This window comes from Rhinoderma darwinii, chromosome 1 (genome assembly GCF_050947455.1).
Source record: "Rhinoderma darwinii isolate aRhiDar2 chromosome 1, aRhiDar2.hap1, whole genome shotgun sequence".
In the NCBI taxonomy this organism is placed as follows: domain Eukaryota; kingdom Metazoa; phylum Chordata; class Amphibia; order Anura; family Rhinodermatidae; genus Rhinoderma; species Rhinoderma darwinii.
The window spans coordinates 185,901,441-185,919,746 of NC_134687.1; the positions used below are offsets into that span (position 1 = coordinate 185,901,441).

An 18,306-nucleotide genomic window follows, 5' to 3' on the forward strand; every position below is an offset into this window, starting at 1 on the left:
GGAGATAAATTGGCTCAATTCGCTATAAGTGGACATAAAGGGGATCATATTAATTTTTATTTTTTTCTTTGAGGATTCTTGTAGGAGGTCTTCACATTTTAAATTCTCTACTTTTTTACCACTTCTGTGTAAGGACATCCAGCTTGTCATTCAACAGTTCGTCTTTGTTGATGATTTTTTTTTTTAACTCTAAGAAAGTGGCTATAAGGAAGGGACCTAACCATTGATCGTGGGTCACTTCTCTCAAACCTTAAAAGATTATTTTTATCCGTAGGTTTTATGAACAGATTAGTAGAAAACATGTGATCAGTTAATCTAACCTCCACATCCAAAAATTGTATCACCTCTCTGAAGTATACCTCTGTAAATGCCAAATCAGGACCTATGTTGTTCAAAAAGTCATGAAAAGCATGTAACTCCCCCAAATCTCCCTGCCAAATTAGGAATATTTCGTCCAATTATATCCACCACCTCAGAACTTCTCTGAAGTCGTGGGATACATAGACGTGTTCCTCCTCCAATATACTCATAAAAATATTAGCATAGGTGGGCGCAACGTTTGCGCCCATTGTGGTGCCCCGTATTTGTAAAAAAGAATCATCTTCAAATAGGAAATAATTACAAGAGAGTACAATCCGTAATAACCTCATTATAAACTCGGAAGTTGTGAAGTCTGACGTTTTTTTGAAATGGCCAACATACCTCTGTCATGATTTATGGACGTATATAAGTTCACAACGTCAAAGGACACAAAAGATATTTCCCCTGTATTGCATAAGTCTACATCCTGCAGTTTATTCAAAAAGTCAGCCGTATCACATTTATACGACATAGGGTGTAATTCAAAGTACCCCAATGCTTCATAAAAAAAAATGGCTATTGACTCAGAATTGAGTCACACCCAGATACAATCGGGCATCCAGGGGAGTTATTCAAAGACGTGTACTTTAGGGAGAATATAGATAACTGGTGTGATTGGATGTTTACTTGCCAAATACTTAAATAGATCACTTTTTATCAAATCAATGTCCTTGGCTTCATCCAAGATGAGTTACATTTTTCGAGCAATATCAAATTTTGGGTCATATGGTACACGTCTATATACATTCATATCTCCCAACTGATGACGTATTTCTGACATATACATACTCCTGTCCATGACAACGATCGTTCCCCCCATATCAGCGGGTTTTATTACGAGGTCGTGGTCATGGACAAGATCCGTAAGTGCCTGAATCTCATCATGTTTCATATTTGGAATTTTTAAGTTATCATAGTTATGACTCTCTTTCTATTCATTTATTTAATTTTTCACTATTGTCATGAATGCTTCGATTGCAGGGATATTAGTGGGGGGTAGAAAATTACTCTTGTTATATAAATTAAACTGTTTCAGTGGTAGGTTATTACAAACATTTTTACAGGTGACATGAGGATATGAAAACCAAGCTTTAAGCTTAATAGTTCGAAAAAAATATATACAAATCTGTTTCTTTTTTGAACCAATTGGTTATCATATTCGGACGAAATGAAAGACCCTTTTTTAACACATTTGTCTGAGATATAGTAAGTGGTTTGGAAGAGATACAGTTAGGTCCAGCATTATTTGGATAGTGACACAAGTTTATGATTTTTAGCTGTTTACCAGAACATATTGAATATACAGTTACATAATCAATATGGGATTAAAGTGCAGACTCTCAGCTTTAATTTTTGAGGGTATTCACATCCTAATTTGAGGAAGGGTTTAGGAATTACAGCTCTTTACTATGTAGCTGCCTCTTTTTCAAGGGACCAAAGGTAATTGGACAATTATCTCAAAAGCTATTTAATGGGCTGCATGGGCTATTCCCTCGTTACTCCTTCATCAATTAAGCAGGTAAAAAGGTCTGGAGTTGAATCCAGGTGTGGCATTTGCATTTAGAAGCTGTTGCTGTGAACCCACAACATGAGGTCAAAGGAGCTCTCAATGCAAGTGAAACAGACCATCGTTAGGCTGAAAAAATGTAGAAATCCATCAGAGAGATAGTACAAATGTTAGCACTGGTGATCTCGTGAACTCCAAAAGGACTGGACGTTCATGGAAGACAACAGTGGTGGATGATCGCAGAATCCTTTCCATGATGAAGAAAAGCCCATTCACAACATCTACCCAAGTAAAGAACACTCTCCTGAAAGTAGGTGTATCAGTATCTAAGTCTACCATAAAGAGAAGACTTCATTAGAGAAAATACAGAGGGTTCACCACAAGGTGCAAACCATTAATCAGCCTCAAAAATAGAAAGGCCAGATAAGACTTTGTCAAACAACATGTAAAGAAGGCAGCCCAGTTCTGGAACAACATTTTTTGGACAGATGAAACTAAGATCAACCCATTCCAGAATGATGGGAGGAAGAAAGTATGGAGAAGGCTTGGAACGTCTCATGGTCCAAAGCACACCACATCCTCTGTAAAACATGGTGAATAAAGTGTGATGGCATGGGCATGCATGGCTGCCAAAGGCACTGTGTCACTGGTGTTTATTGATGATGTGACTGAAGACAGAAGCAGCTGGATGAATTCTGAACTGTTCAGGGATATACTTTCTGCTCAGATTTAACCAAATACAGCAAGGTTGATTGGACGTCGCTTCACAGTACAGATGGACAATGGCCCAAAACATACTGCGGAAGCAACACAGGAGTTTTTAAGGCAAAGAAGTGCAATATTCTGCAATGGCCAAGTCAATCACCAGATCTCAACCTGATCGAGCGTGCATTTCACTTGCTTAAAGGGAAAGTGTCGCTAGAAAAAAAATGTATTTTTTTTTTTACTTAAACAATTAGTGTATATGTGATTAAACATTGTTCTAATTTTTTTAATTTTTTTCACGAGTCAGGAAATATTATAAATTAGATTCTAATTTATAATATTTTCCAGCGCTGGTCACTAGATGGAGCAATTCCCAAAATTGCAGCATTGCATGTGGTAAAGCAACCACATTGCTTTATGCTGCAAAATTTGAGAAAACTCACTCGCTCTAGTGAGCTCTCAGAATCCCCCCTTCTTTATCCTGGCTAGTGCTGGGAGAAACGAGGGGATTGAACGGTCAAACCTCCTACACTGTGTGTCGTCATTTTTTGAGCTAACACACAGTGTAGTAGGTTTACATACAGTAGTAAACACACACTAAAACACGAACATACATAGAAATAACTTACCTGCTCCTGCCGCCGCCGCTCCCTCCGGTCCGTCCGCTCCGTCTGCTACCGCCGCTCTAAGTGCACAAGTGCGGAAGCCGCGACCGGAAGTAGTAATCTTACTGTCCGGCCGCGACTTCCGGTCCACAGGAAAATGGCGCCGGACTTCGCACAGTTCAACTTGGACTGTGTGGGAGCGGCGCATGCGCCGTTCCCACACAGACGGCGTACAGCATAGTGGATGGAACGGGCTCGGTTCGCATTCACTATGGGACTGTATGTGCCGTATTCCATGTCTGTATGTGTCGTTAATCGACACATACAGAAATGGAAAAAAAAATGGCAGCCCCCATAGGGAAGAAAAAGTGAAAAAATAAAAAAAAGTAAAACACACAAATAAATAAAAAAATGTTGAATAACACACTAAAGTCAAATTGATCTAAAAATATTTTTTTTCGTGACACTGGTCCTTTAAGACAAAACTTAAGGCAGAACCAAACAAGCAACAACTGAAGACAGCCGCAGTAAAGGCCTGGCAAAGCATCACAAAGGAGGAAACCCAGCGTTTGGTGATGCCCATGGATTCCAGACTTCAGGCAGTCATTGCCTGCAAAGGATTCTCTACAAGGTATTAAAAAAAACAAAACATTTTATTTATGGCAATGTTAATTTGTCCAATTACTTTTGAGCCCCTGAAATGAGGAGGCTGTGTAGAAAAATGGTTGCAATTCCTAAACGTTTCAGAGGATATTTTTATTTAACCCCTTGAATTAAACCTGAAAGACTACACTTCAATTGCATCTCAGTTGTTTCATTTCAAATCCAATGTGGTGGCATGCAGAGCCCAAATCATGAAGATTGTGTCACTGTCCAAATAATTCTGGACCTAACTGTATTTACCACTATGTTCTGTCCTTTTTCCTCAGGTTCTGGTAGTACTGTGTTTTAATACTGTAACACAAAAAAAACACACATATCATAACATTTACACATGAAAGTAACAAGGAAAATGTAATTGAGACTATGACCCCCATCATGTTGAACAGATTTTGACCCCCCCATTGATGTCTATTTCCCATATTTGAAGAATTGCTATAATTACTGGAGGTGTCCTTTTTGACTTATGTGCTGATGGGTCCGGCTACTAACAATATTGGAAGCCTGGAAATGACATGTTCAGCTTCCTCTGGGATTCCTTATGAAAAATTCTCTATGATAAATGTTGACCAAAACAAGGTTATATGGAGTTTGCACACATGTTCTCACGGAACACACACTGAATAGATTGGAAAGCTCAGTTATATTAATAGTCACAAATTAATCATCAGCAGGATCCTTCTCATTTCAATATCACCCTTTTCTCATCGATAATTTGTCCCGTCAATATATTTCCCACTTACACTGTTAATTTACCTTTCAATAGAAACAACATTTGTAATTCAGTACATGTCCTGTTTACCATTCCTTTTGCATAATCAATGTCAATGATATTAATAATATGACCAGTGATCACAGCTCCGTCCTTACTTACCCTATCTCTTTTATAATGCCACTTTCACTTTTTGTTATAACCAGAGCACACAAGTTTATTATAATGGAATAATAGCACTGTATGCCATTTTTTTTATAATGCCACCTATTACACTCTGCATACAGAACTCCTGCTTCAAACATTGTGTCCTCAATAGGGTTACAGCATTCTTTATGCTCATATATTATAAGAAGTGATTTGGATAATCTAGTGCCAATATTAGTATTTGCTATAAATCGAACAAAATGTAATGCTTGGGGACAATCGCTATGTGCATATGGTTATAATGAGCATTTCCAATGGAGGGCAAAGCAGTTAATCCCTAAAAAATGGTCTTTAAAGATGGTTGTAGACAAGATGATTTTTTTTAGGGTACATGACCGATAACTAGAGAGTGTATCAGTGAAATTTGTCTTTGTCAGTGAACGGCAGACCAGTTAACTTTTTACATGTCCTATTACAATGAAAGCTAAAATAGCTATGCTAGGACTGCTATACTATCATTTCACTAACTCAACATGTAAATCCAGGGTACTTTGTAATATACTTAAGTTTTCCATATGATTTTCTATCGCTGGATCTTCAAGCTAGTACGTGATGCCTTCCACATTGGATATCACCACTTCTGCCAACGTCCCGTACATCCTATACAGATCGCTCTTCCATCAGACTCAGTGTGCAAGCACATCATTGGCCACTGTACACTGGAGGAGAGGGTGTACCAGATTAATTTTTCTCCTCCTTCTCTGAGCATGCGTGGTCGATCTACACAGGGGCGGACATACCATTGATGCAACCTGTGCAGATGCACAGGGGCCCAATAGGTAAGGGGGCCCACTGTAACATTAAAGCAACCTTCTCCTGTGTAATGACAGGGGGGTAGGGAAACAGACAGTGAACCCTAATCTACCCACCACTCAGTCCCTGCCTACTTGCAACGACCCGCCCTAGGCGACGGGGTACAACTGGGCAATGGTCCCTACGCTCAGTAGGTGCATGACAGACAAACGGACAAGGGGACACAAGCAAAGGGAAATGGGGCAATTGCCCACGGCAACACCGTGAGCAACAAGAGAGGTGAACGAGCCGAGTCAAACCAGGAATGTACGAGTTACCAAACGCAGAGCAGGAGAGTAGTCAGAAAGCCGGGGTCAGTATGAAGCAAGGTCAAATAGCTAGGAGCTGCAGCAAGGCCAGGAAACCACACGAGAAGAATCACAAGCAAAGGAGGAACAGGAAAGGCAGGTATAAATAGACAGAGGGCGGAACTAGCTCCGTCTGGCCAGGCTGTGATAGGCTCTCCCACTCCTAAGCCTGCCATCCTGAGTGGTGGAAGATGGAGTCAGTCTCAGAGACATAGAACCAGGTGCAGACTGATTACCCATGGGCGTATACACAGAAGTGCCTGGCAGATCCTTTACATCCTGTCTATTAGATTGCATGTAAATGCCTGAGCAAATAGACTTTATGGTTAACAATTAGATAGATATAGACATGAATTGCTAGAGGGACATAAGTGGGTGATGTATGATGAGATATTGGAGAGAAAGGGTCCCATATGCTGTACTTTTACAGGGGCCATCAGTTGTCTGCGTACGCCCTTGGATCCACATTATATCTTCAACACACATGCTTGTCTCACAGCGCCTGCGTCATTTCTATTTCCTTCCCCCTAGCCTCTGCTTAACGCTGATGATAGATAGATAGATAGATAGATAGATAGATAGATAGATAGATAGATAGATAGATAGATAGATAGATAGATAGATAGATAGATAGGTAATACTAAAAATTATTATTGGACGTTTTAAGTTATTCTGATGTCCCCCAACCTCAGTCCCCCATGCTTCGGGCATATATATCTAGTAATTTAATAAAGATTAAAAAGTGGGTAGGTTAAAAGGTGTATTGGGAGGATCACTGGCTGAGATGCCAGTGATATGCATCATGGGACTTGTAGTCAGGGAGGAGGACAGAAAAAGAACGCAGACTGGAAGTGTCTGATGTTAACAAACCAGATCACAGTCACAGCACCTGGACAGAACAAGGTATTTGGGCAGCAAACATAGACACAACACGTCAGCAAGAGAGCATTTCAAAATCTTGAAAATAATGCTGGAAAGCCCCTTTAAGGCTCCGTTCGCACCGTGTTTGCCAATTCCATTCAGCGTATATGTCGGGAAGGTATCGACACGTATACTTTAATGTTTACATTCGGCCAGTTTATCTCTGGATACTTTTTTTGAGTTTTATTGAAGAACATTGTCACCTACTGTTTGTAAAAGTACAAGCTGCTAGACAGAAATGTAGTTGTCAGATGAATGGCCATCCATGTAATACATGAACATCTCGAGTCCAACTTAGCATAAGCCACACACACACGCACACACACACACACACACACACACGCATACATGTTTTTCCAAGCGTGAAGGGATTCGGAGTACACGTTATGAATTTAATCATAATCTCTATTGCGTTATATAGGAAAATACAGTTGAGTAATTGAAAATTGGCTAAGAAAAAGTTTTCATGACAATAATTTCTGCATCTACGGTACCAAAACTATTACATCTGATAAATTATATTTTTTTCCTGAAGATGCATCGGATATAGTGATTATAATGATGTAATCACTATCTGGCAATCTGATAACTTACGAGACTTAACCCACTGCATTGAATGTATTGGTTGTGGTTTTTTGGTAGATGGTCAAGCAAAATCATTTGCTTTGCTATGGTTAGTCAATATGTTTACAGGACACTAGACGCATTGGAAATGATGGTGGCTGAATAAAAAAATTCTGATTGTTTTTTTGTAGCAAAACTTAGTCTCGGTTAATCTACAGGCAACTCAAATGCTAAAGGTTTAAGTAACGATGAATCAAGAAATGAAAAGCCAAGGAAACCGAATAAGACAGGCATTTGTCTTTTATAATAAACTTGAATGTTACGTATTTATTAGTGTGTAACCCCTTCCGCGCCGAGCTGTGGCAGCAGAAGGGTTTTTAATTAAGTGCAGGAGTAAAAGACAAATGTGTTTTTGATGCCAGTGCTTAGACTGAGTGCGTATTCCGGATCCTGAGATCCATGTCTGCTCTTGCAGCCGGGGAGGTAGGGCTGACAGAAGAGGGAGCAGGGTAGCAGGAGCTGACTTTCTCACAGTCTCCTTGTAACAGAGAACAGAAGCAGACACACATTCTCTCTGCCTTCCACATGCGTGTGCTCTCACACAGCTCCAGTGTACTACTAATGCTTCACCTCATGCTTCTCTACCTGCACCCACTGACTCAATGGGCTTTTAGGATCCTAACTGGCTGCGCCATACAACATCACATAGATTTGTTTGCAAGATTTTAAAGCAATTCTACAGTGATTTTTTTTTCCAGCTTGTTCTTATTCCGACTGAACGGATTTGTTATACTTTCCGACACATTGCACGTATTTTCTCCTGCCAATAAGGGATTAATGAAGCTGAAGAACAGTCAGTGGTGGCTGTTGCTATGATCATTTGGGCATGAGATCTTTGTGACTTAAAAGAGGAAATAAATGTACTTGAAAGTGTCTGTGTAACTATTGGCAGACTCTACCAGTGCTGAAGAAAGTGGAGTTTGCCCAGTGAACCAGCTTGTTGTGCCTTCCAATACCATGAGGAAGGGTCTGGAAACTGCCAGCTGCGGTCTAAGGCTTGGATACATCCTGCAAATGTGTTTTCTACCTGCCCTGGCCATACTGACTGCCAGTAGTACTTTCGCAGCTCAAGGTAAGAACTCATCATTGGGCATGTAAGGGAAGAGGGCAGTGGATAGGGATGTGCAGGTCCTCACTGCATTATATGTCTTCAATATGTTTCTATACGTTCCTATGTATGGGTGATGAATGGACTATGCTAAAATGTGTATGAGTTCCAGACATTATTCTTGACTTGTATGTCTGTGGTACTGTTGGTAGAATCATTTTTCCAGGTTCAAGGTTTGCAGTGAATTGGTTTGGTTTGTATCTTGAAGAGTCAATGGAGAAGAGAATTTTTATGAATTTTGTTTATCTCTCTGAGATTGAGATAGAGATTTAGACTAATTAATCTACTGGAGAATCAATGTATAAGGGGCTTTTCAGATCACCACATGTTTAGTGTCTAGTGATGTTACGTGGACTTGGTGAAGCATTACGCGATCTTTCCTCTCACTTTAAGCATTTCCGAGCTGAGCGCTGAGCAGTGTAAAGGAACTTGTTACTGGAATGAGAGACAAGCAGGGCATTCAGTTCATGATGTGCAGAGTGGAGGGCAGAGCTCTCTTCTCCAACTAGTCTCCCTGAACAGTGCAGGGTGGTACCACACTGGATGCCAGCCTGCCTGCTCGCGTTTCTGCTCAGTATAGCTCATGCCAGGTACTACTCACATTACTCACTCTGCTGTGAAATATGTTCTATTGAAAACCATTTAGGACATCATCACATCCAAATTGCAGTCCATAGACTTTGATTGTTTTAATATATGACATTTTTCTGTGCTCTAGATTCATACTGGGTAAGAACCTCTAAGGGAAAATATCTACAAATTGCAAGCATTTTAGCAGCCTGCATATATATATATATGTGTGTGTTTATATATACATATGTATATATATATATATATATATATATATATATATATATATATTTATTATACACACAAACATACATACACATACATACACATGCAGCATAAGAGAGTCATTATGAATATATAATCAAATAATTTATACACAAATATCATCAGTATTCTGAATAGAATGGATTAGCATTAAATTACCATTATGATTAGTAAACTGGTAAAGACATCTCTAGCATTGTCTCTAAATTATCGTTCAACTATGGCACTGTATATTTAATAGGAAGAAATCATCCAGCATAACTCAGCGTTTTCACAAACTAAGTTACTGACTTATTAATATATCCTGCGATAATAACATATAGTGAACTGTGGCAGTAGTATTACTGGAAAAAGCCTGGGTGTATTGGAAAAATAACATAATTATGCCAAATGCTGTATATACACACACTACATTATATAAGTTTATATATATATATATATATATATATATATATATATATTGTGCAGTACACTCAACAAATAGTACCAATAGGTCCCCGTGAAGTGAGGATGAAGTTTGGCTGTTACTGCTTCATGACAATGTATTCTCAGCAGTGAGGTGAAACAGTTTGTATATTTCAGCTATTATTTGTTTCACAGAAGATGTATTAGGGGAGATAATAGAGACGGTAGCTGAAAATGAAGGTAGTCTCAATGCTGTGAGATTTCCAAATAGGCTTCCTCCTTAGATAAAATTCTTCAGAGAAACCAGGATGGGCTGGTGGGAAACAAGATCAATAAAGACAATCAGCCAAAAGATAAAGGGATTACTACCTTGAGAAGAGAATGAGACAAGAGAACCAAGGCACATGTTTCCGTTACGCTTGGGCATGTGGATTTAAATTGATAACTGTTTATCAAGTGCGTTTGATATCCACCCAATCCCCCCCATGGATGTGATGATAGTTCTCATGGATTGTATCTGGAGAGTCCAGGGGAGCAGAAATTAACTCTAGTATTCTCTAACCAAAGGAAGCATTCAAACCCATTATCTGTCAGCTCAGCTTTATACATTGTTGGAAAACCTAGGGCTTTCCTTTGACATATGGGAAATTGGGTAACTCCTTCATTTAGTTTGCACATTGTAACCCAGTGGAAGTAATACATGTTTTACACTAAAATATAAAGCTTGTGACCGAGTTTAGACTTAAGCAAAGTAAATTTTTTTATTTTTTTTAAATTCATATTGTAATTGTAACTCCAGATACAATCGGTGTGAGTGGAGTAATTATATAAGTATTGTATATACTACTGCATATACATAATAGTAGATATAAAAGCTAGTATGCAAGGACATTCAGTGAATATTCCATTGTTTGTGTGTTTTTAAATATTGAGAATTAATGCAGTGGTCGCACAGTGCACATTATTGTATATAGAAGAAAAAAGTGAATGGTGGAATCTATGACAAGCATTCAGTAAGAAGGACCTTGATCCATGAAGCTTAGAATATAGAATAAAAAGGTATATAAAGCAGAAAGCAGTGGTAAAAAGAGATCCTTGAGCATAGCCTTGTAGACCTGATGGAAAGTGTTGCCATCATCTCCGTCTATTATAGATCTTGCTCTTCCATGTTCCTTAAATGTATGGCATGCATGGTGTCCTTTGGGAAGCTGCATAACATATGACACTGATCCACGAGCAGCTTCCGTCAAGACAGTACCTGCATATTCTCAAGGAGGTGGGATCTATAACCCCACTTTATCACAAGTCTTGATCTGTAGACGTAATGTCAGAAAGGTCAGGAGAGATACATATCAGAGCATCTTCTCCAGACATTACAAAGAGACCAAGACGAAGTGCAGATAATGAAACTATGCGAATCCATAATGCAAGTAGCCAGTTCAACTTTTTTGGTCTCAACTTTAATCTTCTTGGCCAATGCTTCAATAAGAAGAGTAGAGTGGTCTATAGTGTCACAAGAACTCAAGACTCCTCACTCCACATATTCCCTCTTTGTCTTATGAAGGTACTGAACCAGAAAACCAATACTGGTCCAGTCTATTAAAGCACATTTTCCATTGTGTCAACTCATTCTTTTCTATGATAGAGTAATGTCTAATACTGTAAAGCACTGTAGATATAAAAAGCCATAGAAAGTGTGTATGGACTCGTTTTCTGTATATTCTTCATTTGACTGCATTACTCCGCACTTATGGAAAATATATGGCATCTGTTGATAAAACTCCTTTAGTGCAGGGACTGGAAGCAAGTTGTTCCAGTGAGTGGGTGTATGGTGCAGAAAATAATGAAGATGAACAGATTTGTTAATGTTTGTGAGAAAGCTGTTTTATGGTTCCTGGAAAAATGCTTAGATTTTTTTTCCTAATCCGCTGAACTAAGCAGCCTAACCCTTTTAGAGATTGTCACAAAATACTGGAAACAATAATGATGGGTCCAGTAGGCTCACGAAGGTAGCAATACCCTATATCACTATTCAAACACTGTTACCTACATGTTATAATAAAGCACAAAAGAGGAAATTGTTGTGAAAAAAAAATAAACATATTGGATTATCAGTGGTTGTGATCACTTTGACATTATTAGTTGTCAGTTTCATGTATATCATGACAACTGTAACTTTTGTACTAGGACAACTAACACAATTTAGATGGAGATGGCATCAGAATATACTATATCACTATACTGCTATATATAATCAGTTGTCACAACTTATTAGGATATAGAATTATCTCAATTCACATACATTATGATAAGTCTCAAAGAGTTCGATGAAAAATTAGACCCTGCTGATCTGTATAACATAGAAACTTATGTTATCGTACAAGCTTGGTATTGGGTGAGTAACATGGTGGCTCAGTGGTTAGCACTGTTGCCTTACAGTATTAGTCGGGTTCAAGCCTGACAATGGACAACATCACCATAAAGTTTGTATGTTCTCCCTGTATCTGTATTGCTATATGAGCAACAAAAAAAAAATAATAAGTCAAATGTACTACATTGCTTGAACTTATCATTCCCTTGAGTTTTCCAACGGCAGAGTAGCCAAATGGAAGATTAGTCCTTGTCAACATTTGGCTGTTTTTAAAAATAGTCCCTTGTAGCCCAAACATCTTCTTTATCTAGTGTGTATAACATGTATGGCTATCAAAGCATCTCCTTCATCCAGAAGGACAAGCAACAAAGAGCGGTATAGACTAAACTTGATGACTCAATTATCTGCTGTCATATGTGGGTTGGTGTCTTATCCATAGATCGCCATTTATGCTCTCATTATTAACACTGCTTTAGTTCAAAGTCTTACTACATTTGAGTGACGGTTTAACGCTCATCACTTGAGATTTGCTGACAAATTTAAAAAAGGAGGGTGGCACTTTGTGGGTGCAACTATGTTGTCAAGCAGGCAGATATGTAAGGACAGCAGACACAAATTCTTGACCAGGGACAGGTGAGCAGTCTGTGCTTGTGAGGTAGCCAAGTTGAAAGCTTAATATTCTTGAAATGGGTGAGTGAGCATTGCCTTGGATATTACCCTTGTGGTTTCATCAGTCTGGATACAGATAAGAAATGTTTTCCCTGATTGACATGGAGGCAAGGAAAGCTTTTCAGAGCCACGATCAGACATGCTTTGCTTTCGTATGTATTTGATAGACACAGGCAGTATAGGCTAAAATATTATCTGGATGTAGATTAAAAGGCAAAGCTAAAGGAGGTAACACTTCATAGACATAACTTCTGAGGCTCAGCCTGATATTTGCATACGGCAGCCTAAAGCATGTGTTTAGAAAGATTTGAATATATTTTATGTAGAATTGCATAATATGTTTTATATATGTTTAGATTGTATGTATTACATAGCACAGTGTTGCTTATTTATCATAGATATTTTTATTGGGCCTATTATGAAACAATAGAGTGTGAAAAAATTCCTTTTTCACAGATACGGTCATAAAGCTTGATGTAGAATCTCATTCATTACACATTCTAAAGCAAGACCTAAACAGTGGCATTTGAACAAGGTTCTGTGAAGAATATAAACACTGAATACACTTACTTGCACTCATGAAGAAATTTCAGGAGAGAACACAAATATCGGTTACCGAACTATAGAAGAAAATATGTACTAGATCCTACGTTTTTGTGTAATAGAATTATACACACAGAACTGTGGGGTAACTTGAAGCTTTTAGACCCCAATGCAAAATCATTAATAGAGCCCCCCAACTATCACGTTATTCATGGTACTGATTTCCGTATAGGGGCTTTGTGGGCCCCTCTTTAGACTCGAGGGCACGGGTGCGACCACATCCTCTATAGTTACGCCCCTGCCACAGACTGCTGCCTCCTTAATAACAGGGATTATATAGACGGTAATATGGGGACACTTGCCTTGATCTGCTACAATATGTTGAATTAGTTTATCATGTAATAATATAATAGTATTTGATGTGTAGATTATAATCTACACCCTACATGAATCTCTGTTAATGTGTCCCAATTTTTCGCATTTAAATCGGAGGTGAAAATTAGAGGGATGTGCCGCAACAAACCCTCCCACTAAAGTAAGAGCGCTTGTGCAGTGATTTCACTTAACTCGAGACACTTATACAAATCAGATGATTTTTTTTCAAAGTTACATTGGAGCTTCTGTTATGAACCCACTGCTGGGTCACACTGTCTTCACAGGTTTATTGGGGAGCTCTGGCCCTCTCAGCTGCCTGGTGCTCAGGTACTGCCCAAATACCTTACCACTCAGTTTGCCCCAACTTGAACTCTTAACTTTGTTTTTCTGCATACTATTTCACAGCTATTCAAGGAAAAGAAACTTAAAGAGGCTCTGTCACCAGATTTTCAAACCCCTATCTCGTATTGCAGCAGATCGGCGCTGTAATGTAGATTACAGTAACGTTTATTTTTTTTCAAAAACAAGCATTTTTGGCCAAGTTATGAGCATTTTTATATTTATGCAAATGAGCATTTCTTAAGTACAACTGGGCATGTTTAAAGTTATGTACAACTGGGCGTGTTTAAAGTTAAGTACAAGTGGGCGTGTATTGTGTGTGTACATCTGGGCGTTTTTACTTGTTTTACTAGCTGGGCGTTGTGAATGGAAGTGTATGATGCTGACGAATCAGCATCATCCACTTCTCTTCGTCAGCACCCAGCTTCTGGCAGTGCACAGACAAACAGCATGTTCTCCAGAGATCACGCTGTGACGTCACTTCCTGCCCCAGGTCCTGCATCATGTCGGACGAGCGAGGACACATCGGCACCAGACGACAGAGGCTACAATTGATTCTGCAGCAGCATCGGCGTTTGTAGGTAAGTGGCTACATCGACTTACCTACAAACGCCGATGCTGCTGCAGAATCAACTGTAGCCTCTGTCGCCTGGTGCCGATGTGTCCTCGCTCGTCCGACACGATGCAGGACCTGGGGCAGGAAGTGACGTCACAGAGTGATCTCTGGAGAACACGCTGTGTGTCTGTGCACTGCCAGAAGCTGGGTGCTGACGAAGAGAAGTGGATGATGCTGATTCGTCAACATCATACACTTCCATTCACAACGCCCAGCTAGTAAAACAAGTAAAAACGCCCAGATGTACACACACAATACACGCCCACTTGTACATAACTTTAAACACGCCCAGTTGTACTTAAAGAGGCTCTGTCACCAGATTTTGCAACCCCTATCTCCTATTGCAGCAGATCGGCGCTGCACTGTAGATAAGAGTAACGTTTGTTTTTTTTTTCAAAAACGAGCATTTTTGGTCAAGTTATGACCATTTTTATATTTATGCAAATGAGGCTTTCTTAAGTACAACTGGGCGTGTTTAAAGTTATGTACAAGTGGGCGTGTATTGTGTGTGTACATCTGGGCATTTTTACTTCTTTTACTAGCTGGGCGTTGTGAATAGAAGTGTATGATGCTGACGAATCAGCATCATCCACTTCTCTTCGTTAACACCCAGTTTCTGGCAGTGCACAGACACACAGCGTGTTCTCGAGAGATCACGCTGTGACGTCACTTCCTGCCCCAGGTCCTGCATCGTGTCGGACGAGCGAGGACACATCGGCACCAGGCGACAGAGGCTACAGTTGATTCTGCAGCAGCATCGGCGTTTGCAGGTAAGTCGATGTAGCCTCTGTCGCCTGGTGCCGATGTGTCCTCGCTCGTCCGACACTATGCAGGACCTGGGGCAGGAAGTGACGTCACAGCGTGATCTCTCGAGAACACGCTGTGTGTCTGTGCACTGCCAGAAGCTGGGTGTTAACGAAGAGAAGTGGATGATGCTGATTCGTCAGCATCATACACTTCTATTCACAACGCCCAGCTAGTAAAAGAAGTAAAAACGCCCAGATGTACATACACAATACACGCCCACTTGGACATAACTTTAAACACGCCCAGTTGTACTTAAGAAAGCCTCATTTGCATAAATATAAAAATGGTCATAACTTGACCAAAAATGCTCGTTTTTACAAAAAAACAAAAAACATTACTCTTATCTACATTGCAGCGCCGATCTGCTGCAATAGGAGATAGGGGTTGCAAAATCTGGTGACAGAGCCTCTTTAAGAAAAGGCTCATTTGCATAAATATAAAAATGCTCATAACTTGGCCAAAAATGCTCGTTTTTGAAAAAAAAAAAAAATTACTGTAATCTACATTGCAGCGCCGATCTGCTGCAATACGAGATAGGGGTTTGAAAATCTGGTGACACAGCCTCTTTAAGTCAAATTTATTTTAATGTCTTTCTAGCTTGGGTTATTTTGTAGCTTTAATAGAAGAAATATACAATGTAACAGCATTGATATAGAAAAGCATATGAGTCAGAGTCCAGATCAACATGGATGGTTACCAGACTGTGGGTCAGAATAGTGGGCAGTCATTAGATTGTTCATCATAGAAGACAATGTACCAGCAGGGGGTGACAGTTGGAGAGATCTGCAATTGTACTGACGTCTGCAGTTATGAACTTGGCACATAAAGCGCCACTGTGTGTTTTTCATTAGCAGTCTCAGCAAGTAGATCTTAAATGATGTCCTGTATTAAAGCAGAAAGAGAGCAACTCCCTTTCCCCACTCGCCGTAAATACTTCCTTTACTCTTTCAATTATACATGGGATTCAAGCTTCCCTTGACAACACCTATTTTTATTCATTTGCATTAATGAAAACTGTGATATTGCTCCATATTACGAATAAACTTATTTCTGGAATTGACTACACTGCAATATACTGGAAAATGATCATACATCCACTTCCCTAAACAGACAGTATTGCAGTGTACCAGATGCTGTAAAGCTGAAGAAACAGGAGTTGGATTACTCATTACTCCTGACTTAGTGCTTAAGGCTAAGTGTAACCCTTGATGGGGTTAAGAGAGCACAGACCTGGCAATTAAAAGCAGACAGTTACTTTGAGTGGAGCTGAACCAACACAGCTCGGATCACCAGTCCAGTGACATTAGAAGCAGGTGACCGGGCAGATGCTGATTATGAGGCAAGCCGAATTGCTGCAGGGGATTGACTGCTTTTCTTCAGATCCTGCGAGACTGCTACAAGGTCTGCAAGAAGACCATAGCTAGAAAGTTCTTGACAGGGACATAATGAGTTCAATATTTTCATCTTACTTTACTCAGATTCTTAAATTATATATTTTATGGTTTCCATGTGAATTTGATCCCAGTTTTTGAGATGCCTAGTATTGCATGCAGCCCATTCAAATAAACCAAGTGGGCGCAATAGCGAGAACTGCTCTTTCTTCTGGCCTAGAAAAAAGGGAGGTTCAAAGTGAGGTCCTCCCCTCTATGATGTCCATATGCTCTAATAGGGCAGATGGAAAGGAATTGTCTTATTGAGATAAACTTTTAGAGATGTCCTTGAAGACATAAAGTAGAGGCTGCTTAAACATTGCACTACTTATAGAAAAGGAGGATCACCTTGATGCCTACTCAATCCATTCATCAGCTGAGTTGTGGAGTGGGAGGGAATCCCTGCCCATTTTCTTGCTTTTGCCGAATCAATGTCAAAAAGGCTGACAAAAATGCTAAGAGAAAAAATGTAGGGGGAGAGGTAGGTACTCCCTCAATATTTACCATTCAGACCCAGTCCTACCCATTCAGTAAATAAGCCAAAAAATGTATACCCTAACCTGCAGATCGTGTACATTGTGTAGTATATACTTTACCTTTCAGACGACAAATGCACTTTAATACGCAACATTAAGCCCACGCTTATACACAAACAATGTATGCTAAAACTGCAACAAACCATTCTTATTGTAACTATTTTCTTGCAAGAAACAATGGAACACAGACCTTCATTTTAGCCTTTGTTCCCACTGGTGTCATTTTCTATTGGTGTCATTACACTATTGGTGTAGTCTGTAGCGCTATTCTTGCTGCAAAATACAGAAACACTGATGGAAATCTGATGGACCCCATTATAAATCAATGTGGACCATCAGTATTCGTTGGGATCGGTTTGAAAAGCAAATGCGTCATAGTTGTCATGGCTCGGTTACGAATGGAAGCCATCCAAACCTTAGTCTGACTCTTCAAGCACTTGCTAGTCTCCATAATTCTAAATATTTGCTTAATGTACTGTAATTAATATACAGATGGTACATTTGTGCTATTGGTAGACACATTTGAATTCATACTGGCAAACTAGTAGTATTATTTTTATAATGCATTATACATATAGTGCTAATATAGTGATATTCTACAATGCTATACAATCAGAGAATGTACATATCTCATATATATCATAGGTCCATACATTTTTTTTAGCTTTAACAGCTTCTATACTTCACCAAGGTAGCGCCATAAATGAATACACTCCACCTGTGTGTGTGTGTGTGTGTGTGTGTGTATACATATACAATATATATATATATATATATATATATATATATATATATTAGAATTTTTGTCAGCATGTCAATTTTATAATGCAGAGGACCACTGTGTGTAAGTCTATGGATGTATGTTATTAGGT

The 18,306-nt window shown here is 39.3% G+C and overlaps 1 protein-coding gene across 2 annotated transcripts in view; it reads left to right on the top strand.

Annotated features, from left to right (window-relative positions):
• Nucleotides 1-7,891: 7,891 nt before the first annotated feature.
• The window catches only part of UNC5C (unc-5 netrin receptor C), a 323,806-nt gene continuing 313,391 nt past the window's right edge, over nucleotides 7,892-18,306 (top strand). For both annotated transcript variants that reach the window (XM_075860650.1, XM_075860651.1), the window contains exon 1: nucleotides 7,892-8,473. In XM_075860650.1, coding sequence (XP_075716765.1) covers nucleotides 8,359-8,473 — 115 coding nt within the window. In that variant the 5' untranslated portion in view covers nucleotides 7,892-8,358. The remainder of the gene's footprint in view (nucleotides 8,474-18,306) is intronic.